Below are 25,431 nucleotides of genomic sequence, written 5' to 3' on the forward strand. Positions count from 1 at the left end.
ATTCTAAAACTGACTGCAACTTTTTGTTTAGGGTTGCAGTGATTTCACTAGCTGTGATTGCTGATGCGTATAGGGTTGAATTATCAGCATACATGGACACACAGGCTTTGCTTAATGACAGTGGCAGGTCGTTGGTAAAAATAGAAAAGAGTGGAGGGCAAAGAGAGCTACCCTGTCGTACACCACACTTTACATGTTTAACATTAGAGAAGCTTCTGTCAAAGAAAACTCTGTGCTCTATTAGATAGATATCACAATATGGCAGAGGTTGAAAAGCCATAACACGTACGTTTTTTCAACAACAGGTTATGGTTAATAATATCAAAGGCTGCACTGAAATCTAACAGTACAGCTCCCACAATTTTCTTATTATCAATTTCTTTCAACCAATCATCAGTCATTTGTGTCAGTGCATTACATTACATCTCTATAAGCATGCTGGAAGTCTGTTGGAAATATAGCGTTTTGCAACAAAACATAATTTTTTTCTCTGAATTGAAACCATCAGGTGATAGATTTCAAACAAATACATGTCTGTCATTGAACAACCCAATGCAGTGATTAGGCGGTGCAAAAAACACACCAATCTTGTATGAGTTCTTTAAACAATAAAAGCTCATTTATGAAAATGGATATATAGCGTTTTGGATTGAAACTGTTTACATATAGAGCATTTTTTTGTTTACAAACAGGCATCACGTTCAAGTGATGTCTGCGCATCTCAGCACCAAAAAGCTCTGTAGCAGGACCTTGACAAACTTAGTCGGGACCTTGACAAACTTAACAGTGAGTGATTGATGACCATGAAAACACTCAAGACTGATGGTTATAGCTATGTACATCTAGCTCTATTTGTGATATTTTAACTTGCTTCGCTGGCTTGCTAGGTAATCAAGCCTCTGATGACATCTGCTTTACGTGTTTGTTAACTTGCACGAGCTGCATTTGAAGTTGCATGTGAACATATACAGTATATCCACTGCAAGGTAAACAAAGATTTTTCTGATTCCGTACTGTGCACGCAACTTTTCCTGACATGGCAGGGAAAAGTGGTCTAATCTTCTGCAGCATGGGTTCGAAATCCGTCCACTGCTATTTCAGCATACTCTGTCCTCCTTTCTTTCCAATCTGTTTTTATCCTATCTAATAAACAAAAAATAGACTGCCCCACTCCTGAGGTAAATTGGAAAGGCAAAAGCACAACAAGTTGATATATACTGTATGTTAATTAGATGTTATATTCTTAAAGGTGCTTTGTCCATTTGTTTTCCATTTTAGTACATTCAGGTACGGTACACCAAGCAAAATATCTTAGAAAACCTTCTCCTCATACTGCCATATAGAAGGTTAGAAAGAAGGACGCACCTACATGTACTAATAGACTGTCAGGTCCACCCACGCCTCTATCTAACTATCGTCACACCTCTCCCTCCTCATCCTCCCCTCCCTCCCCAGGACAGGTAGCCTGATAAAGCTGTGCCTAGCCCCTCTCCCTCTCTCTCTCTCTCTCCACCTGACACTCTCCAAGACAAGCTTTATTGCATTACTTCAACCGATCGATACATATTTTACAGGGCTCCACTTTCTTTTCCTTAAGAGAAAGAGTGAGTGAGAGAGAGAGAGAGAGAAGGAGAGGGAAAGAAAAACAAAGAGAAAGAAATCCCCTCAGTGACCCTGTCATGGCAGATGGGGGATGTGAGGAGGATGGAGGGATGGGCGGAGGAGTGAAGTGAGCTTTGATAAATGCCCTCTGAGTGGGAGGCTCACCAAATAAATAAATAAAAGGCCAGTGGGGCTTCACATTAAACCATTAACAGGGTCGGGACGGAACTGAGGAGGAGACAGGGTGTTTGATCAAAGGAGTGTGTCAGCTTGTGTGTGGGAAGGAGCTTGTGTGCGTGTATGAGTGTGTGTGTGTGTGGGGGGGGGGGGGGGGGGGGGGGGGGGGGGGGGAGGGGAGGGAGGGGGCTTGTGCATGTGTATGTTCTTGCTCTAGTTTATTCTCTTGTTCAGACTATCAGGGAGGTCAATAGCGAATGAACCATGTCTATTTACAGCGCATACTCAGGCTCACTTATGGTGTTGGATGCTTTGTTTTTGATAGACACAGCCAGCTGTTACACAGTGAAGTAGCTATGCAACAGCTGCATGTTGTGAGTTGAGACATGGCCACATGTCTGGCTGCTTTTTTTTTGTACTGTGTATCGCTGACTGAGCAAGCCTCACTTCTCTTCTTTCTTTCTTTCTTTCTTTCTTTCTTTCTTTCTTTCTTTCTTTCTTTCTTTCTTTCTTTCTTTCTTTCTTTCTTTCTTTCTTTCTTTCTTTCTTTCTTTCTTTCTTTCTTTCTTTCTTTCTTTCTTTCTTTCTTTCTTTCTTTCTATTCATCTCACTTTCTCCCTCTCCTCTGCCCTCTTTCTCTCTCTTGTCTCAATGTTCCCAGAATGCACTGAGACAGAAGTGCCCTGTCCGTGGCCCAGAATCCTCCTCTCATTATTCTACTCCAGTGGGTGCACTCCAGAGCTGGCATATTATTTATTATTATTATCATTACACTACGCTCTTTCTCCCTTCCTCTCTCTCTCTCTCTCTCTCTCTCTCTCTCTCTCTCTCTCTCTCTCCCTCTCCCTCTCCCTCTCCCTCTCCCTCTCCCTCTCCCCCTCTCCCTCTCTCTCTCTCTCTCTCTCTCTCTCTCTCTCTCTCTCTCTCTCTCTCTCTCTCTCTCTCTCTCTCTCTCTCTCTCTCTCTCTCACACTAAGAAGATAGACTAGAGGAGGTTGCTTTGGAGACCATACCATTCTGCTCCCTAACAGTGGACAGATATCCCCAGTTAAGATTTCAAAACGTTGTGTAATCGAAAACAGAAACAGGCGTTTCTTATTGGACCTGCTCGTTTTGGACCGTTTTCTTCCGTTTTGTGCCTATTGAACATGACCCAGCTACTACCCGTTCCAACATCACTGCCCACACAGTCTTCACAGCTCACACTGGTCCCCATTGAAGTTGGAGGATTTTGCCCCTTGATACTAATCTAACGTCACCACTTTGAAATGTTTCCACAATTAACCTTTTTTCTTGGTGCACACACTCTTTGATAGTAAAGTGTGAGTTTCAAGGTTACAATTTTAGATCTAGCTGATTCTAGATCTGTGTCTAAGGGCATATTCTACCTCCCTGCCCCCATTCAACCTCATCACACAATCGAGGATCGCCTAGTGATGCTTGCTCTGTATCGACTAGGCAGGGCTGCTGCTCATAGCCACCTAGCAAATGTCCTGTTTGGTCAACATTGAGGCTTTTCAATTCAACGTTCCTTGATTCCTAGCATCCTCTCTCCTTGCCTCCTTCTCAAAACCCATCAGAGAAGAATGTCAGAGGGGAGGGACCGTGGACCTTCTACAATACAGTTGGGAAGGAGTCAAGGAGATAGGATGCGATGAATCACAGCAAGACAAATTGCACACACCCTCCCCTCACTGTGCACAAGGACCCTGTCACACACTCACACACACTCCGCCCATGTATTTGTTTAAGAGACTGGTGCTTGTTAATGCTCCAATTAAGAGCTCAACGAGACTGCCATTAAGAAGATGAATGGCTGTTTGGGATGAGTCAGACGCCTTTGAAAACGTTACACAGATTAGTCTTTGTGGTGCTGTTTTTTTTCTTTTTTTCTATCACTGCAACAGGATGTTTGTTTTCTTTTGCAGTTCTTACTTCTTCAGAATGATGTATCTTATTTGTTCATACAGAATCTTCAAAGGACTAGTGCAATGCCTATTTGTGTCCACTGCCCTTGAGCCTACTACCTGCTAACTACTGTATATTTCAATTGCTACAGTATGTCACCGGCCACACTAAGTAATAGAATAGAAAAGTACTTAATTGTTCTTTGTGTATCGTTGTCTGTTTATTCCAAGACACCACAGACATGACAGACAATTACATATACGAGAGGCTGGAAGAAGCAAAACCTCCATAGGCATTGCCCCTCACGTCTACACAACCCTTACAGTATATTCTTCAACCGTGCTATTCAAACCTCTTGATATGCAGTAGCTTGCTCCCCTGACCTCCCCATGTGGTTCATTGTCACTAACATGTCAACCTGTTATGCGGTCACAATGCTTGTGACTTATCGCTCTCAGGCCAAGTAGCTGACCGCCATACTGTCACTCTCTTTCCTTCCTCCCTCCCTCCCTCCATCCCTCACTGCCTGCCCTCCCACCTGCTCTCCTGTGAGTGAATGGGGTCACTATTTCAATGGCACCTCAGAGCAGTCACAACAGAGGTGACTGAGTGCGTGTAACATAGTTGTGCTAATACTGTTCTGGGTTCAGATGAGGATAGCAGGCCATCTCAGTCCGACTCCGTCCCTCTCCAGAGATGAGATCTCAGTCACTGAATAAAAGAACAGGAGATTATGATGGTCGTCATAGCAGCATAGGGGTGGTGGATTGTGACAGCGCAGCTTGACAGTTGCTGTCCTCATAAGCATGGAGAATTGTTGATGGTACAGACAGGCTGTGTGTCTGACGCCCACAAGTGGGGATTTCTGATGGTAGATAATGTGCCCCCACATTCACAGGTTTCTGAAACGTCAATGTGGGAGCTGAAAGTCTGGAGAATGTACTTTACTTCAGGTAGAGACTTTAGAGACTGGTAGAGACTAGCTGTGTGACACAAGGTTTAAGAGGACAACTAGCATTTTAGCTAACCCTTCCCCTAACCCTAACCCTAACCCCTAACCTTAACTCTAACCTTAACCCCTAACCCGTAGCTTAGCTAAAGTTAGTCACCTACACACCTAGCTAATATTCGCTACAACAAATTGGAATTCATAACATCATCATACCTATTGCAAATTCATAACACATTTTACGTGGGTGAGAGGGGAACAGCGGGAGTTAGTAGCTGACTACTGGTGGCTAGTCATCATCCTGATGGTCTGGGGCTAGAAGCTATTGGCCAGTCTGTTAGTTTTAGCCATGATGCTCCTGTACTGCCCGCGTCTGAGTGATGGAAATGGGGAGAACAGGCTATGGCTCGGGTGGCTGGGGTCCCTGATGATGGTCTTTGCCTTCCTGCGACACCTGGTGTTGTAGGTGTCCTGGAGGGAAGGCAGTGAGCACCCAATGGTGCGTTCGGCTGAGCGTACCATCCTCTGTAGTACGTTGCGTTCAGCGGCGATAGAGCTGCCGTACCACAACAGTATGCTCTCGATGGTGCTCATGTAGAACACTGTGAAGGCCCTCGGGAACAGGCCGAATGTCTTCAGCCTCCTGAGGTTAAAGAGTCGCTATCGTGCCTTCTTCACCACGGTGTCTGTGTGATTTGACCATTTCAGCTCCTCAGAGATGTGTATGTCGAGGAACTTTACGTTTTTGATCGTCTCCCCGTTGATGAGGATGGGGGAGTGCCCAGCCTGGTTCCTCCTGAAGTCCACAATCAGCTCAAATGTTTTTCTGACTTTGAGGGAGAGGTTGTTTACCTGGCACCACGCCGTCAGAGTGCCTACCTTGTCACGATCGTTGGTTAGAGATGACCAAGGCGCAGCGTTGAAAGTGAACATATCCTTTATTTATACAGATCACACGATCAAAACAATAAACGATAACGTGACGTCTACGGTTTAACACGAACCGAAATGAACACACCCTGGCTCAAAATACACAGTCCCGGAGCCAGAGCGTGACAGTACCCCCCCCTAAAGGCGCGGACTCCGACCGCGCCTACACCCCAAATAGGGAAGGGCTGGGTGGGTATTGCTCCTCGGAGGCGGCTCCGGCTCCGGGCTTGACCACCACCCTACTACAATCCCCCCGTAGTGCCCCCAGTCCGATCTGACCCAGTTAGCTGGATCAGGACTGCCGACGCGCACCCCTGGCTTGGCGCGTGAGGCAGGAATGGACCGGACCTGGCAGACGATACGCACCCTTTGCATGGTGCGTGGAGCCGGAACAGGCCTCACCAGGCTGAAGACTCGCATCCCTGGCTTGGTGCGAGTAGCAGGAATGAGCTGAATCCGGCTGACGACTCACCCTTGGCTTGGTGCGAGTAGCAGGAATGGGCTGAATCCGGCTGATGACTCGCACCCTTGGCTTGGTGCGAGTAGCAGGAATGGGCTGAATCCGGCTGACGACTCGCACCCTTGACTTGGTACGAGTGGCAGGAATGGGCCGGACTGGGCTGGCGACGTGCACCACAGACCTGGTGCGGAGAGCAGGAACGGGCCGGACTGGGCTGGCGACGTGCACCACAGACCTGGTGCGGAGAGCAGGAACGGGCAGAGCCGGGCTGACGAGACGCACCACAGGCTTGATGCGGAGAGCAGGCACGGGCCGTGCCGGACTGACGACGCACACCACTGGCTTGGTGCGGGAAGCTTGGATGGGCCGGACTGTACTGGGGACACACACCACTGGTCCTACACCGGGATCTGGAACGGGCCGGACCGGACTGGCAACACACGCCAGTACCTCTCGCCGTGCCTCTACTTCCTCCATCCCCTCTTCGACCAGTGGCCCCCGTAACCCGGCGGCCTTCTCCGGCAACCCACTGGGCCGCTCTATCGCGGCCTCCTGCTGGTCCGACGTTGTGAGCCCCCCCCTAAAAATTTTCGGGGCGTCTCTCCTACCCGTGGACCAGGTCTCCATGTCCCTCGCCAGCCTCTCGCCCTTCTGCCATAATGTCAAGCCCTTCTCTTCCTCACTCGGCTTGACCCAGTCCAGGAGGCGAAGGAGATCTGTGAGGGATCTCCCTGGCGATGGCTCCTGGACACGCTGCTTGGTCCCATCTTGGTGGGTTTTTCTGTCACGATCGTTGGTTAGAGATGACCAAGGCGCAGCGTTGAAAGTGAACATATCCTTTATTTATACAGATCACACGATCAAAACAATAAACGATAACGTGACGTCTACGGTTTAACACGAACCGAAATGAACACACCCTGGCTCAAAATACACAGTCCCGGAGCCAGAGCGTGACATACCTTCTCCCTGTAGGCCATCTCGTTGTTGGTAATCAGGCCTACTACTGTCGTGTTGTTACATCTACCCCTGAGTCCAGGTTGGGATAATGGGTTGTCAAGTGTTGATGTATCTGGTGCCACACTAGAAAAGAAAAAACAACAGGAACAAAAATACAGTGAAGTAGCAAAGTCTGTCTGTGTGTGTGTGTCTGTGCATGTGTGTGTGCATGTGTGTGTGCATGTGTGTGTCTGTGTGCTCGTCTGTATGCACGCGTACAACGCGCATGCATGCATCTGCGTATTTGTGTGCATGAGGAAGATTTACACTGGTAAGACAAAGAGTGTAAAGTAGCAACAAAAAGAAAGAGCAAATGTTTACACTCTTGTCTGTGTTCACAAGTGTGCATGTTTGTGTGTGTTCAGTTGCTGTCTGATTTCAATGTTGCGTTTTGTACCCCAATCTCAGGCTACACTCTTAGAAATAAGGGTATTGTTCCTTGGGGTACAAAAAGAGGTACACAATGAACTCACATGGTACAATTTGCTACCTGTGTGGATAAAGAGTATAATGGTACATTTTTGTACCCCATATTTTGAATATAAAGGGACAATCATCACACTATCACTTAAGGCTTTGTCACTGGGGTGGTACCCTAAAAAGGCACATTTGTACCACAATTATCATTATCATATTCCCCAGCATGCACTATTGCATGTAGATTTTTTTTGCATTGTTTTTAATATGTGTGTTTTTGATTTATTGATTCCTCTTATGCTACACAAAGATAAATAATATACAGTTGTCTAAACTAATCCAATCAGTTAGTTAGATTTTTTGCTGAAATGGTTGTTCCAGTTTAAATGGCTTAGGTAGTCTCCTCAATATGTTCTTTACCCTACAGTCATTATGAATGCAGGTTGCAGGTGAACAAAAATTCCATACTGTTGGATATCCTAACTCTGGCTGGATTCCAATAGGAATTACAAATAACTTTGCAAGCCCTCTTAATGTAACTTTCAGGTAGGGTTGCAAAATTCTGGTAACTTTCTCAAATTTCAAAGCTTTTCCAGAAATCCCAGTTGGAAGATTCCTGGAACCGGGAGGGAATAAGAAAGAAATCCTTCAACCAGGATATTTTTTAAATCTGGGAGCCTACTTGCAGGCCTGATGTGGCCTGTAAACCATGAGTTTCAAGCCACTGTATTAGGGTAGAACTAGGCCTCAAAATAAGGCCTAATGAGATATGCAATCATAAAGTTTAATTATAATGATAACATATGCCAAGGAACTCCTGAGTGGCACAGTGGTCTAAGGCACTGCATCGCAGTGCTAACTGTGCCACTAGAGATCCTGGTTCGAATCCAGGCTCTGTCGCAGCCGGCCGCGACCGGGAGACTCATGGGCGGCGCACAATTGGCCCAGCGTCGTCCAGGGTAGGGGAGGGAATGGCCGGCAGGGATGTAGCTCAGTTGATAGAGCATGGCGTTTGCAACACCAGGGTTGTGGGTTCAATTCCCACGGGGGGCCAGTATAAAAAAAAAAAAAAAAAAAAAAAAATATGTATTCACTAACTGTAAGTCGCTCTGGATAAGATCGTCTGCTAAATGACAAAACAACAAAAATATATATATTTAAAAATTATGATAAAAATTACAGACCTCTACATGCTTTGTAAGTAGGAAAACCTGCAAAATCGGCAGTGTATCAAATACTTGTTCTCCCCACTGTATATATATATATATATATATATATATATATATATATATATATATATATATACATACATACATATATTAATATGCATTTTATTGCATGACATAAGTATTTGATACATCAGAAAAGCAGAACTTAATATTTGGTACAGAAACCTTTGTTTGCAATTACAGAGATCATACGTTTCCTGTAGGTCTTGACCAGGTTTGCACACACTGCAGCAGGGATTTTGGCCCACTCCTCCATACAGACCTTCTCCAGATCCTTCTGGTTTCGGGGCTGTAACTGGGCAATACGGACTTTCAGCTCCCTCCAAAGATTTTCTATTGGGTTCAGGTCTGGAGACTGGCTAGGCCACTCCAGGACCTTGAGATGCTTCTTCCGGAGCCACTCCATAGTTGCCCTGGCTGTGTGTTTCGGGTCGTTGTCATGCTGGAAGACCAAGCCACGACCCATCTTCAATGCTCTTACTGAGGGAAGGAGGTTGTTGGCCAAGATCTCGCGATATACGGCCCCATCCATCCTCCCCTCAATACGGTGCAGTCATCCTGTCCCCTTTGCAGAAAAGCATCCCCAAAGAATGATGTTTCCACCTCCATGCTTCACGGTTGGGATGGTGTTCTTGGGGTTGTACTCATCCTTCTTCTTCCTCCAAACACGGCGAGTGGAGTTTAGACCAAAAAGCTATATTTTTGTCTCATCAGACCACATGACCTTCTCCCATTCCTCCTCTGGATCATCCAGATGGTCATTGGCAAACTTCAGACGGGCCTGGACATGCGCTGGCTTGAGCAGGGGGACCTTGGGTTCGCTGCAGGATTTTAATCCATGACGGCGTAGTGTGTTACTAATGGTTTTCTTTGAGACTGTGGTCCCAGCTCTCTTCAGGTCATTGACCAGGTCCTGCCGTGTAGTTCTGGGCTGATCCCTCACCTTCCTCATGATCATTGATGCCCCACGAGGTGATATCTTGCATGGAGCCCCAGACTGAGGGTGATTGACTGTCATCTTGAACTTCTTCCATTTTCTAATAATTGCGCCAACAGTTGTTGCCTTCTCACCAAGCTGCTTGCCTATTGTCCTGTAGCCCATCCCAGCCTTGTGCAGGTCTACAATTTTATCCCTGATGTCCTTACACAGCTCTCTGGTCTTGGCCATTGTGGAGAGGTTGGAGTCTGTTTGATTTAGTGTGTGGACAGGTGTCTTTTATACAGGTAAAGAGTTCAAACAGGTGGAATTAATACAGGTAATGAGTGGAGAACAGGAGGGCTTCTTAAAGAAAAACTAACAGGTCTGTGAGAGCCGGAATTCTTACTGGTTTGTAGGTGATCAAATATTTATGTCATGCAATAAAATGCAAATTAATTACTTAGAAATCATACAATGTGATTTTCTGGATTTTTAGATTCCGTCTCTCACAGTTGATGTGTACCTATGATAAAAAGTACAGACCTCTACATGCTTTGTAAGTAGGAAAACCTGCAAAATCGGCAGTGTATCAAATACTTGTTCTCCCCACTATATATATATATATATATATATATATATATATATATATATATATATATATATATACACGTACACACATACATACACGTATACATATACATATACACACATACACACACACATACATACATACATACATACATACATACATACATACACATATCCTTTAAAAATATATATATATATTCCTCTTTATTACTTTCCAACCCTGCCACCCTTTCCCCACTTGGAGTAATCTAGTGAACAACAACGCCTAGGCCTCTACTTCCAGCCCATACCCACTATTTACATTTTATGGACACAGTCAGTTTTACAATAATTACATTTTGTTTGTTCTTTCTCCTGAACTTCTTCTACCCTCAACCTCTCCGATCATTTTCACGATGTCCATCCGGTTTGCTTCTATATGCCATATCTTTCTAACTGTGCTCCTTCACAAAAGCTCCCAACCTACAACCCATACACTTATTTTGGACACAGCGTGCCTACATTATTAGTTATCTTGTTATTGTTTGTTGTTAGTTGTTATTAGTCCCATCCTTCAATTCCATTCAACACCTCCCATCTATCTTTTAACACCATCCATATAGGATTTCTATTTGCCATATATATTTCAACTGTACTGTGATGTCTTACAAAAGTTCTGAACCTTTCTATTCTCATTGTTTCTACAGATTGTGATATAAACATTTTCGCTAATAGTATTATTACGTTATTGATCGATTGACTATGACTTTTCAGATCACCCAGTAGTGCTATCTGCAGGGTTAGCTCCAGGTAAATATTGCAATCCTTTAGCCATTCCTGGACCTGTGTCCAAAAACAAGCTACAAATGGACAGTACCAAAACAAATGATCTAATGATTCTGTCTCTTCGCAGCAAAATCTGCAGAGCTGGGAAGATTGTAACCCCCATATAAATAACATTATATGGGTAGCAAGAATTTTATATAATAATTTAAATTGAAAGATTCTAAGTTTTGAATCCGGTATCGTTTTGCGTATCAGTTCATAAACACTATGCCATGGGATCGGTACGTCAAAAATCTCTTCACAACTATTTTGCAATCTATATGGGACGGCTGTCAATCCTTTGGTCCTTAAATGAAGCTGATATACTTTTTTATTTATCACAGTTTTCCTTAACCAATTAATGCAAGGCCGACAGAAAAGTTCCTTACTTTCTCCCCCTTCCACTTTCCTCTTCCATTTTTGCTGTAAGGCTGCAATTATTTGGTTGTAATTTTGGGTAGAGCAGACATTTCCATATGTTTTTGTTAGCTGCATGTGTGACATAACTCCACCAGTCCTACCGATGATATCATTTACAAAGATTATACCTTTTTTAAACGTTTTGACAAAAAATAAAGTTTTTTTGTCAATTAGTATATTTGAGTTTAACCACAATATTTGTTGCATTATTTGTTCTGTTGTTTCTGGAGTATTAAATTGAAATTGCAACCAACTTCTATGGCTTGTTTTAGAAATAGTGATATCTGGAAGATGATTTCCTTTTCAAATAACTGAAAGTGAGTGGTTGTAATCTGAATAAAGGGAAAAAAGCCATTCTTGAACATTGGGTGAGACAATCTTACTAATTTGCTAGAGAACCAGTTCGGATTTAAGTATAACTTTTGTATGACTGAAGCTTTTAGTGATAGGTCTAATGCTTTAATATTTAATCATTTCTGTCCTCCGAATTCATATTAATTATATACAGTGGGGGAAAAAAGTATTTAGTCAGCCACCAATTGTGCAAGTTGTCCCTCTTAAAAAGATGAGAGAGGCCTGTAATGTTCATCATAGGTACACGTCAACTATGACAGACAAAATGAAATTTTTTTTCTCCAGAAAATCACATTGTAGGATTTTTAATGAATTTATTTGCAAATTGTGGTGGGAAATAAGTATTTGGTCAATAACAAAAGTTTCTCAATACTTTGTTATATACCCTTTGTTGGCAATGACACAGATCAAACGTTTTCTGTAAGTCTTCACAAGGTTTTCACACACTGTTGCTGGTATTTTGGCCCATTCCTCCATGCAGATCTCCTCTAGAGCAGTGATGTTTTGGGGCTGTCGCTGGGCAACATGGACTTTCAACTCCCAGCAAAGATTTTCTATGGGGTTGAGATCTGGAGACTGGCTAGGCCACTCCAGGACCTTGAAATGCTTCTTACGAAGCCACTCCTTCGTTGCCCGGGCGGTGTGTTTGGGATCATTGTCATGCTGAAAGACCCAGCCACGTTTCATCTTCAATGCCCTTGCTGAAGGAAGGAGGTTTTCACTCAAAATCTCAAGATACATGGCCCTATTCATTCTTTCCTTTACACGGATCAGTCGTCCTGGTCCCTTTGCAGAAAAACAGCCCCAAAGCATGATGTTTCCACCCCCATGCTTCACAGTAGGTATGGTGTTCTTTGGATGCAACTCAGCATTCTTTGTCCTCCAAACACGACGAGTTGAGTTTTTACCAAAAAGTTATATTTTGGTTTCATCTGACCATATGACATTCTCCCAATCCTCTTCTGGATCATCCAAATGCACTCTAGCAAACTTCAGATGGGCCTGGACATGTACTGGCTTAAGCAGGGGGACACGTCTGGCACTGCAGTATTTGAGTCCCTGGCGGCGTAGTGTGTTACTGATGGTAGGCTTTGTTACTTTGGTTCCAGCTCTCTGCAGGTCGTTCACTAGGTCCCCCCGTGTGGTTCTGGGATTTTTGCTCACCGTTCTTGTGATCATTTTGACCCCACGGGGTGAGATCTTGCGTGGAGCCCCAGATCGAGGGAGATTATCAGTGGTCTTTTATGTCTTCCATTTCCTAATAATTGCTCCCACAGTTGATTTCTTCAAACCAAGCTGCTTACCTATTGTAGATTCAGTCTTCCCAGCCTGGTGCAGGTCTACAATTTTGTTTCTGGTGTCCTTTGACAGCTCTTTGGTCTTGGCCATAGTGGAGTTTGGAGTGTGACTGTTTGAGGTTGTGGACAGGTGATAAGAAGTTCAAACAGGTGCCATTAATACAGGTAACGAGTGGAGGACAGAGGAGCCTCTTAAAGAAGAAGTTACAGGTCTGTGAGATCAGGAAATCTTGCTTGTTTGTAGGTGACCAAATACTTATTTTCCACCATAATTTGCAAATAAATTCATAAAAAATCCTACAATGTGATTTTCTGGAGAAAAAAAAATCTCATTTTGTCTGTCATGGTTGACGTGTACCTATGATGAAAATTACAGGCCTCTCTCATCTTTTAAAGTGGGATAACTTGCACAATTGGTGGCTGACTAAATACTTTTTTTCCCCACTGTAAATAGGCCCGTTTAATTTTGTCTGGCTTGCCGTTCCAAATAAAATGGAATATTTATTTCCTTTGGGATATGTATTCCGAGTATATCCACATCACCATCATACCATTTTATTGGTAAACTACATGGTAATGTAATTGTTTTATTTTTTATTGATCCAATACATAATATAGTACATTTGTCATAATTTGGTTGTAAACAAGAGAGGTTAGAAAATGTATCTAGATGCTCTATGAGGTTGTGGAGTGATTCTAGTTGTGGATTTAAAAGACAACATGAATCATCAGCGTACAATGACACCTTTGTTTTTATGCCCTGTATTTCTAATCCCCTGATATTATTGTTGGATCTGATTGTAATAGCTAACATCTCGATGGCCATAATAAATAGATATGCTGATAATGGACAACCTTGTTTCACTCCTCTTGACAGTTTTAAACTTTCTGAGAAATAGCCATTATTTACTATTTTACACCTAGGGTTACTATACATGATTTTGACCCATTTTATAAGAGATTCACCAAAATTGAAATGCTCCAGGCATTTATATATAAACCCCAGTCATACTTTATCAAATGCCTTTTCGAAGTCTGCTATGAATAGCAGGCCTGGTTTCACCGATTTTCCATAATGTTCTATTGTTTCCAATACTTGCCTTATATTATCTCCATTGTATCTTCCATGTAAAAAACCTGTCTGATTAGAATGAATAATATCCGACAATACCTTTTTAATTCTATGCGCTATACATTTTGCTAGAATTTTTGCATCACAACACTGAATTGTAAGGGGCCTCCAATTTTTTTTATGGAATGGATCTTTATATTTTCCACTTGTATCCTGTTTCAGTAATAATGAGATCTTCTTCTTGAGTGTCACATAATCTACCATTTACATAGGAGTGGTTAAACCATGCTAATAACGGTCCTCTTAGTATATCAAAAAAGGTTTGGTATACTTCGACTGGTATGCCATCCAACCCTGGAGTTTTCCCGGACTTAAAGTCTTTAATTGCATCCAGAAGTTCCTCCTCTGTAATTTCACCTTCACATGATTCTTTCTGTTTGGCTGTTAATTTTACATTATCAATAGAACACTTTCCTTTGTTTCTGTGCCCAGCTGAGATTTGAGACTGAATAATATATTAGGTTCTCCTAAGCACAAGTAGTAGTGGTATTTCAATGCATAACTTAGGTTGGTGGCTGTCTCCCTAGCTCTCGGCTCCCCACCTTAGGATTCTATTATCCTAACAACAGGTTGTGATGAATTTAATATACAGTACATAATATGTATATTGTGTGCAAGTAAAGTCAAAGTATACGCCTCACATACAAAAATATCACAGGGACCGACATTAACGTAAAGAGACAGACAGATATACACACACACACACACAAACACACATACACCCCCTCCAAAACCCCTCAACTTACCCCTGTCCCCCTTCTCTGCCTCCACATCTAGGTTCCCTGAAAGTGTGGCTGAGGGTGAAGAGCATCGCCTCTGTGGACACTCTAATCTGGACCCTGGATGGGAACCAGGGTCCTGACTGGAACCAGGCCAACATCATCGTCAACCCCAGCGGACCCTTCCAGGTACATGCCTAGACAAAAATGTACCCTATTGGCAAAATATCCCCACGATTGCTTTATATTTCGTCTGCATCCTGGAATTTTTTTTTTTTTTAAGTTGTAGTTTTCAAATAAACTTGAGAGTAAGAAACTTTCACAGCACATTGGAGGGGGATGACTACTTTCAATTAATGTAAAAAATTAAATCAACAAAAACTCTGACACAAGGTTTTTTATAGGACGCCGATGGTTTATGAAGAAAATGGGTCATCCACAGAATGTCCAGTGATTTAATGTACAAAAAGTGATGGAAATATATATAATATGATAATAGTATAATAAAATGAAAAATATAAATCTTTCTGGTTGGCATGCTATGGAGGTCCACTCGGCTCCACAGATACGTAGACATTGTCTTTCACACACACACACACACACACACACACACACACACACACACACACACACACACACACACACACACACACACACACACACACACACACACACACACACACAAACACACACACACACACACAAACACACACACACTCCCAGTCCCCTGCCCCCTTCAGCAATTAGCTATGACAGGTCAATTACCAGGAATATTTGTGGTAGACAGGGCCTCCATGTCGTTTTCGTAATGATTCCAGATACGCTGTGTGTGTATGTGGAAAAATGGAATCGATGATGAATGCACTGAGAAGAACAGGACGAGGGCTGGAGGGGGGGTCAGATTGGTTGCTTGGGTGTGTAATTTGTTATGCCTGCACGACAATGTGTTGTTCCATTCAGTTTCCTGTTTGCAAAACATTTTTGCTATGTTGTGCACTAATGAATACGACCATGCGAAGTCAGGTTCAAGTTCCTCAGCATGGTCCGACAACTGAATTAAGATAAACCCTCAGCTTGCACTCAGCTTAAAAAATCTCCCGAGTGGCGCAGTGGTCTAAGGCACTGCATCTTAGTGCTAGCTGTGCCACTAGAGATCCTGGTTTGAATCCAGGCTCTGTCGTAGCCGGCCGCGACCGGGAGACCCATGGGGCGGCGCACAATTCGTCCAGGGTAGGGGAGGAAATGGCCGGCAGGGATGTAGCTCAGTTGTTAGAGCATGGCGTTTGCAACGCCAGGGTTGTGGGTTCGATTCCCATGGGGGGCCAGTATGAAAAAAATAATAATGTATGCACTCACTAACTGTAAGTTGCTCTGGATAGGAGCGTCTGCTAAATGACGTAAATGTAAAAACAGACATTTGCACTGAACAAAAATATAAATGCAATGGAACAATTTTAATGAGTTACAGTTCATATTGTGGTAAACCGTGGGGTGCTGGGTTGAGCGCACAGTGATGGACACAGAGATAGGGAGGTTCTAGTCAGAAAACACGACTTTACTAGGCAACAAAAAATAAACGTAACAACAAAACATCTTAGCGTTGGCTCTGTCCTTCTTCTCATATTTGGCTCCGTGCCTCCGGGAGCTTCGCTCCCCTCTGTCGGCTCACTCCTTGCTTCTCTCTTTTTCTCTCCCGTGGTGTGCCACGGTGCTCCATTTATGTGGCATGCATGGCAAGTTGGCACTCTCCCCTAATTACCCCTAATTGGTGCCATCAGCGTCAGGGTGCCCAGTCTGGGTACTCCCAGCAGAGGGAGCCAACGTTGCGGCACATATCTCCCCTCTATCAACAAACCCCAGGGTAGACCTCCCAGGATACCCCCTCCCACCTTAGGCGTGCTCAGGGCTAGGTTTGTATCCCTCCTGGAGAGGGCATCCTCATTGCCGGGCCGGGCCCCCGACCTGTGGATGAAGAGAAAGAGAATCGCTGTAAGGACATGAACCAGCGGGTGACACAGTCATTCGTGTCCTTACCTCTCACCATCCACACGAGGGGGGCATGCTCGGTGATCAGGGTGAACTTCCTCCCGAGGAGGTAATACTTGAGGGTGTCCAGCGCCCACTTCACCGCGAGGCAATCCTTCTCGACAATCAAGTACTTCTTCTCCCTTGGGATGAGCTTCCTGCTGACATACATGATGGGGTGCTCCTTGCCTTCCTTCTCTTGGGACAAGATGTCCCCCACCCCTGTGTCGGATGCGTCTGTCTGGACCAGTAGGTGTTTTGAGAAGTCTGGGTGACAAATACCGAGTGCGAACATAGTGCGTCCTTCAGGACCTGGAACGCCGCCTCAGTGTACTCCGTCCCCCGTCTGGTGTAGGCGTGTCTTCATCAGGTCTGTGAGGGGAGAAGCTATTGCGGCAAAGTTAGGTACAAATCGACTATAGTAGCCTGCTAACCCTAGGAATGACTTCACCTGCCTCTTGAAGCCCCAATTTTTTTTTAAATTGGGGCTTCACGTTTCCCTACCCAATTCAATAGCCCAGGTACTCCACCTCGGCGTAGCCCAGCTTACACTTGTGGGGGTTCGCGGTCAGCCCCGCATTCCTTAGCACATCCACCACTGCCTGTAGCCTACAGAGATTGGACTCCCAACTGTCATTGTGCACAATTAAATCATCCAAATAAGCAGCAGTGTACTCATGGTGTGGGCGCAGGACACAGTCCATGAGTCGCTGGAAGGTCACTTGGGCCCCCAGGAGCCCGAAAGGAAGTACCCGGTAGTGGTATAGCCCCCCCGTGGTGGAGAAATACCCCTTCGTCAGGTCCAGGGTGCTGACATATCTCACCTTCCCCAAACAATCGATCAGTTCGTCCACCCGGGACATTGGGTAGGCGTCAAATTTACTGACCTCGTTCAGGCCCCGGAAGTCGTTGTAGAAGCAGATGGTTCCGTCAGGTTTCGGTACCAGCACTATAGGCATAGACCACTCACTGTGGGACTCCTCTAGTACCCCCACCTCTAGCATTGTCATCACTTCCAGCTGGACCACCGGCCTCCGAGCTTCTTGTATTCGGTAGAGCCGTTTACTAATTTTTTCTCCCGGATGTGTGCGGATATGATGTTCCACGAGAACACGTCCGTATTCCGCTGGACCAGATCTCGGAGTGCTTGTCGTTGGGTCGGGCTGAGGTCTTCCCCCATGGAAATTTAGACGGAGGGTGGGTTCTGCTTTTCCCGGGTCCACGTTGCGCACAGCGCCTCTCGTGCTTGCCATCTTTTCAGTAGGTTCACATGGTAAAGCTGGAGGGGTTTTCTCCGCCCCAGTTGGCGGACCTTATAATTGACGTTGCCTATCTGCTCGACGATGTCATAGGGCCCATGCCACGTAGCCAGGATTTTGTTCTCTGTTGTGGGGATCAGCACCAAGACCTTCTCACCCAGGGGGAACTCTCATGGTTGGGTCCCCCGGTTGTAAACGCGCTCCTGGGCGCGTTGCGCTTGGGCCATGTGCTCCCTCACCACAGGCCAAATTGCCTTCATCTTCTCCCTCATCTCCTCCACGTATTACATCACGCTGTGAAGGGGGGTCGGCTGGTCCTCCCAGACCTCCTTGGCTAGGTTCAGCAGTCCTGGGGCCGACTGCCATACAGGAGCTCAAAGGAGGAGATCACAGCGGACGCTTGGGGTACCTCGCGCACCGAGAACATCAGGTGGGGCATCAGCTGATCCCAGTTCCTCCCATTTCTCTTGATTACCTTCTTCAGCATCTGCTGTAGGGTGTTATTGAAGGGTTCGACTAGCCTGTCTGTTTGTGAATGGTACACGCTGGTCCTCACCTGTTTGATTCGTAAAACGAGACATGAATGCGGTACCCTGGTCTGTCAGGATTTCCCGCGGGATACCCGGCTAAATAAATGGAAGGGCTCCCGTGCGTTACCTTTCGCTTCCGCCGTGCATAACGGGGTCACCTCCAGATACCGGGTGGTGTAAGTCCACAATTACCAGGATATATTGGTGTCCCCTTGCTGTTTACAACAATGGACCCACCAGATCCATAGCCATCCACTCAAACGGCACCCCTATAATGGACAGGGGAACCAAAGGGTTTCTATAATGTGCCCTCTGGGCTATGATCTGGCACTCCGGGCAGGTACGGCAGTAGTCCTCAATGGCGCGCTTGACTCCGGGCCAGTGGAACCGATTCCCGATCCCATCTCTGGTTTTCTCCATCCCCAGGTGTCCCCTGAGCAGGTGGGCGAGCTGCAAAACAGTACTAACATACTGGGTGGGTAGGAGTAACAAGTATTTAATCTCCCCATTGCACTTTACTACCTGATACTACCCGAGTCCCTCATAATTCGCTGCCTGGTCGGCATTCAAGTCGAAGTAGTCCTTCTGGGCCTTCCAGGAGAGGTAGGGTGCCAAAAGGCTGGCCCACTTGGACTTGGGCCACCCTTCCCGCTGAGCCGTCCTCTCGAAGGTGCACAAATATGTCTCCACGTCAGCTTCCTCTGTTAGCTTGACCAGGAACTGATTCGGGCTAGACTCCTGAGCCGTACCACCATTCAGCTGGGCTACCTCAGCTACCAGTCGGAGGTTTTGTTGGTGCTGCTCCTCCAGCGCTTGCTCCTGGAGAGCCTGTTGTTTCTGCTGGCTGAGAATAAACTGAGCAACCAGTTCCTCCATGGTAATCTCCGTAAGCTCGACCCCACGGTACCCAAAGCTACTGAGTTGCCCTCATTCTCCACCATATGTGGTAAACCGTGGGGTGTTGGGTTGAGTGCACAGAGATGGACAAAGAGAAAGGGAGGTTCTAGTAAGAAAAAATGACTTTACTAGGCAACAAAAACTGTACGTAACAACAAATTCTCTCATATTCGGCTCTGTGCATCAGGGAGCTTCATTCCCCTCTGTCGGCACACTCCTTGCCTCTCTCTTTTTCTCTCCCGTGGTGTGCCATGGTGCTCCATTAATGTGGCCTGCACGGCTGGTTGGCACTCTCCCCTAATTACCGGGTACTCACAGCAGAGAAGGCCAACGTTGCGGCACGTACCTCCCCTCTATCACCAACCTCAAGGGTAGACATCCCGGGATACCACAGTATAAGGTAATCAATTGAAATGAATTCATTAGGCTCTAATCTATGGATTTCACATGACTGGGAATACAGATATGTATCTGTTTGTCACAAATACCTTTAAAAAAGGTAGAAACCAGAAATCCAGTCAGCATCTGGTGTGACCATCTGGTGTGACCATGACTTATGCAGCGCGACACATCTCCTTCGCATAGAGTGGATCAGGCTGTTGATTGTGGCCTGTAGAATGTTAACCCACTCCCCTTTAATTGCTGTGCAAAGTTGCTAGATATTGGGGGGAACTGGAACATGCTGCCGTACACATCTCCTTCGCATAGAGTGGATCAGGCTGTTGATTGTGGCCTGTGGAATGTTATCCCACTCCCCTTTTATTGCTGTGCAAAGTTGCTAGATATTGGGGGGAACTGGAACACGCTGTTGTACACGTCAATCCAGAGCATCCCAAACATGCTCAATGGGTGGTGACATGTCTGGTGAGTATGCAGGCCATGGAAGAACTAGGAAATGTTCAGCTTCAAGGAATTGTGTACAGATCCTAGCGATTTGGGGTCGTGAATTTTCATGCTGAAACATGAGGTGATGGCGGTGGATGAATGGCACAACAATGGGCCTCAGTATCTCGTCACGGTATCTCTGTGCATTCAAATTGTAATCGATAAAAGGCAAATGTGTTTGTTATCCCTAGCTTATGCCTGCCCATACCATAACCCCACCGCCACCACGGTGCACTCTGTTCACAACGTTGACATCAGCAAACCACTCGCCCATAAAACGCCATCTGCCCAGTACAGTTGAAATCGGGATTCATTCGTGAAGAGCACACTTCTCTAGCATGCCAGTGGATATCGAAGGTGAGCATTTGCCCACTGAAGTCAGATACAATGCCGAACTGCAGTCAGTTCAAGACCCTGGTGAGGACGACAAGCACGCAGATGAGCTCCCCTGAGACGGTTTCTGACAGCTTGTGCAGAAATTCTTCGGTTGTGCGAAACCACAGTTCAGACGATCCCGCAGGTGAAGAAGCCGGATGTGGAGGTCCTGGGCTGGTGTGGTTACAAGTGGTCTGCGGTTGTGAGGCAGGTTGGACGTACTGGCATTGTGTTGTGTGACAAGCCTGCACATTTTAGAGTGGCCTTGTATTGTCACCAGCACAAGGTGCACCTGTGTAATGATCATGCTGTTTAATCAGCTTATTGATATGCCACACCTGTCAGGTATATGGATTATCTTGGCAAATGAGAAATGCTCACTACCAGGGATGTAAACACATTTGTGCACAACATTTGAGAGAAATAAGCTTTTTGTGCATATGGAACATTTCTGGAATCTTTTATTTCAGTTCATGAATCATTGGACCAACACATTACATGTTGCTTTTACATTTTTGTTCATATGCAGTTGAAGTCGGAAGTTTACATACACCATAGCCAAATACATTTAAACTCAGTTTTTCACAATTCCTGACATTTAATCCTAGTAAAAATTCCCTGTCTTAGGTCAGTTAGGATCACCACTTTATTTTAAGAATGTGAAATGTCAGAATAATTGTAGAGATAATGATTCATTTCAGCTTTTATTTCTTTCATCACATTCCTAGTGGGTCAGAAGTTTACATACACTCAATTAGTATTTGGTAGAACTGCCTTTAAATTGTTTAACTTGGGTCAAACGTTTCGGGTAGCCTTCCACAAGCGTCCCACAATAAGTTGGGTGAATTTTGGCCCATTCCTCCTGACAGAGCTGGTGTAACTGAGTCAGGTTTGTAGGCCTCCTTGCTCGCACACGCTTTTTCAGTTCTGCCCACACATTTTCTATAGGATTGAGGTCAGGGCTTTGTGATGGCCGCTCCAATACATTGACTTTGTTGTCTTTAAGCCATTTTGCCACAACTTTGGAAGTATGCTAGGGGTCATTGTTCATTTGGAAGACCCATTTGCGACCAAGCTTTAACTTCCTGACTGATGTTTGAGATGTTGCTTCAATAGATCCACATAATTTTCCTTCCTCGTGATGCCATCTATTTTGTGAAGTGCACCAGTCCCTCCTGCAGCAAAGCACCCCCACAGCATGATGCTGCAACCCCCGTTCGTCACTGTCGGGATGGTGTTCTTCGGCTTGCAAGCCTTCCCCTTTTTCCTCCAAACATAACGATGGTCATTATGGCCAAACAGTCTATTTTTGTTTCATCAGACCAGAGGACATTTCTCAAAAAAGTACGATCTTTGTCCCCATGTGCAGTTGCAAACCGTAATCTGGCTTTTATATGGCGGTTTTGGAGCAGTGGCTTCTTCCTTGCTCTGCGGCCTTTCAGGTAATGTCGATATAGGACTACTCGTTTTAATGTGGATATAGATACTTTTGTACCTGTTTCCTCCAGTATCTTCACAGGGTCCTTTGCTGTTGTTCTGGGATTGATTTGCACTTTTCGCACCAAAGTACGTTCATCTCTAGGAGAAAGAACGCGTCTCCTTCCTGAGCGGTATGATGGCTGAGTGGTCCCATGGTGTTTATACTTGCGTTCTATTGTTTGTACAGATGAACGTGGTACCTTCAGGCGTTTGGAAATTGCTCTTAAGGATGAACCAGACTTGTGGAGGTCTACAATTATATTTCTGAGGTCATGGCTGATTTCTTTTGATTTTCCCATGATGTCAAGAAAAGAGTCACTGAGTTTGAAAGTAGGCCTTGAAATACATCCACTGGTACACCTCCAATGGACTCAAATTATGTAAATTAGTCTATCAGAAGCTTCTAAAGCCATGACATCAAGCTGTTTAAAGGCACAGACAACTTAGTGTATGTAAACTTCTGACCCACTGGAATTGTGATACAGTCAATTATAAGTTAAATAATATGTCTGTAAACAATTGTTGGAAAATGTACTTGTGACATGCACAAAGTAGATGTCCGAACCGACTTGCCAAAACTATAGTTTGTTAACAAGAAATGTGTGGTGTGGTTGAAAAACGAGTTTTAATGACTCCAACCTAAGTGTATGTAAACTTCCGACTTCAACTGTATTCCCACATCACCTACCTCACGCAACACCATACCTCAAGGACTCGACTTCACACGGACAAATTATTTTTTACAGGGGCACCTTTAGTGTCTTTAGCGTTTGCTGGGGGAGAAACGTTTTGCTTCCCAAATGGCACCCTCTTCCCTATATAGTGCACTACTTTTGACCAGATCCCTATGGGACCTGGTCATAAGTAGTTGACTACATAGGGAAGAGGGTGCCATTTGGGACACAGTAAGTTATTTATTCTCCTATCCGTGTAGTGTGGGTTTAAAGTGTGGGTTTGAACTGCAAAAGGCAAATTGGGCACGACGCTGTCTTGGCCGATAATGAATAGAATAGCTCATTAATAAAGCACAGCTTCCTTCTTTCAACACTTGTTTAAAGATTCATATTCATCCCCCTATCCACTCCTACATTGTTTGTTTTTGACGGAGGAGAGGAGGGGTGTCGGAAAGGGGGTGGAGATGAGGGAGTAGAGGTGTTGGCTATCTAGCAAATCAAGGGTTTTGTTTTTGTGTGTTGTTTTCTGGTCGCTGTGTCTCAATCACTAGTACATTATTGCGCCTCTCCTCACCTTACTATCAGCCACAATCATATAACATTAATTTAGTTTATATTAGTTGTGCTTCCGCTTTGGTGTAGGTGTTCAATAGTGGGACTGAATCAAAGGTTGTTTATTAGTTAGACGTTTACATGAATTAGTTAGACATTTACATGAATATGTAAAGATGTATGATTCCGCTATCATTAACACAATATCACTTATGTTATACTTCAGTGCCTCCACACCCAACTGTCACTATCCTTGTGTTTGGGAAGAAGGGAGGGCAAGGGGCATTGAATCTATAGCGTCACACTCTCTGAGTCCAGACTGAAGCCAAATTACAGTTACATTGCTGTTCACTCGTTCACTCCCCATCAAGGATTTACAAGCATCGGAATAGTGTGAGACATAGGTTAGACACTCCATGGAGTGTGTGCACTTGTTCACTCCACCTCAAGGATTTACCAGGTCTATCCATAGGGGGCACTTGGAAGACAGCTGCACATGACAGGGTACTTCGGTCAAAGCAAAATGTGATTGGTGGTACAGTAACCAAAACAGGTTGAGAACCACTGATCTACACCAAGCCAATGATTTGAAATCATCAAGGGGAAGTGAACAAGTGCACACTTCAGGGAGAAGGTAGCTTAGAGATTAAGAGTGTTGGGCTAATAACCAAAAGGTCGCTGGTTCGATCCCTAAGCCGACTAGGTGAAAAATGTGTTGACATGCCCTTGAGCAAGGCACTTAACCCTAATTGCTTCTGCACGTCGCTCTGTATTCGAGCGTCTGCTCAATTATGTAAATGTGGGAGACAGAATCTCCTCAATATTAGAATTGGGCGAGTCCAGTCCACAGCACATCTCTATCTCCTCACCTGCATCCTCTCAGCAGAGCTTCTCTGCTGCTAAAGTGGGGCTACAGTGACTTCACAAAATATTCACACCCCTTGATTTTTTCCAAATGTTGTTGTGTTACAATTTTTGTCAACGATCTACACAAAATACTCGCTAATGTCAAAGAGGCTAATGTCAAAGATTCTAACATTTGTCAAACATTTATTAAAAATAAAACACAAATTGTATTGATTAGATACATATTCAACCCCCTGAGTAAATACATTGACTTCGGAAAGACCCCTTGACTTTTTCCACATTTTGTTACGTTACAGCTTATTCTAAAATGGATAAAAGAAAACATTTTCCTCAGCAATCTACACACAATACCCCATTATGACAAAGCGAAAACAGGGTTTTAGAATTTCTTGCACATTTCTTAAACAAAAAAAACAGAACCTTATTTACATACACTACCTGTCAAAGTTTGGACACACCTACTCATTCAAGTGTTTTTCTTTATTTGTACTATTTTCTACATTCTAGAATAATAGTGAAGACATCAAAACTATGAAATAACACATATGGAATCATGTAGTAAACAAAAAAGTGTTAAACAAATCAAAATATATTTTATATTTGAGATTCTACAGAAAGCCACCCTTTGCCTTGATGACAGCTTTGCACACTCTTGGCATTCTCTCAACCAGCTTTATGAGGTAGCCACCTGGAATGAATTTCAATTTCCAGGTGTGCCATCTTAAAAGTTAATTTGTGGAATTTATTTTCTTCTTAATGCAATTGGGCCAATCAGTTGTGTTGTGAAAAGGTAGGGGGTATACAGACGTTAGCCCTGTTTGGGAAAAGACCAAGTCCATATTATGGCAAGATAATGGGGCAATCTATGATCAGTACATCCATTTTTGGACTTAATATATAGCCAAATACAATATATAGCCATTGACACTTGAAGGATATAACTTAGAGGTTAGTTCAACTGTCTTACTCCATCAGAAACAAAA

General features: G+C 44.5%; 1 protein-coding gene across 1 annotated transcript in view; it reads left to right on the forward strand.

Moving 5' to 3' along the window:
* Positions 1 to 25,431, forward strand: part of LOC311145544 (MAM domain-containing glycosylphosphatidylinositol anchor protein 1-like) — a gene marked incomplete at its 3' end in the record, with an annotated part of 411,583 nt that overhangs the window by 362,476 nt on the left and 23,676 nt on the right. The window contains exon 17 of the mRNA XM_084181813.1: positions 14,964 to 15,094. Within this exon, the coding sequence (XP_084037939.1) occupies positions 14,964 to 15,094 (131 nt within the window). The remainder of the gene's footprint in view (positions 1 to 14,963; positions 15,095 to 25,431) is intronic.

This window comes from Coregonus lavaretus (assembly GCF_964263955.1).
Source record: "Coregonus lavaretus genome assembly, chromosome: 18".
Lineage (NCBI taxonomy): Eukaryota > Metazoa > Chordata > Actinopteri > Salmoniformes > Salmonidae > Coregonus > Coregonus lavaretus.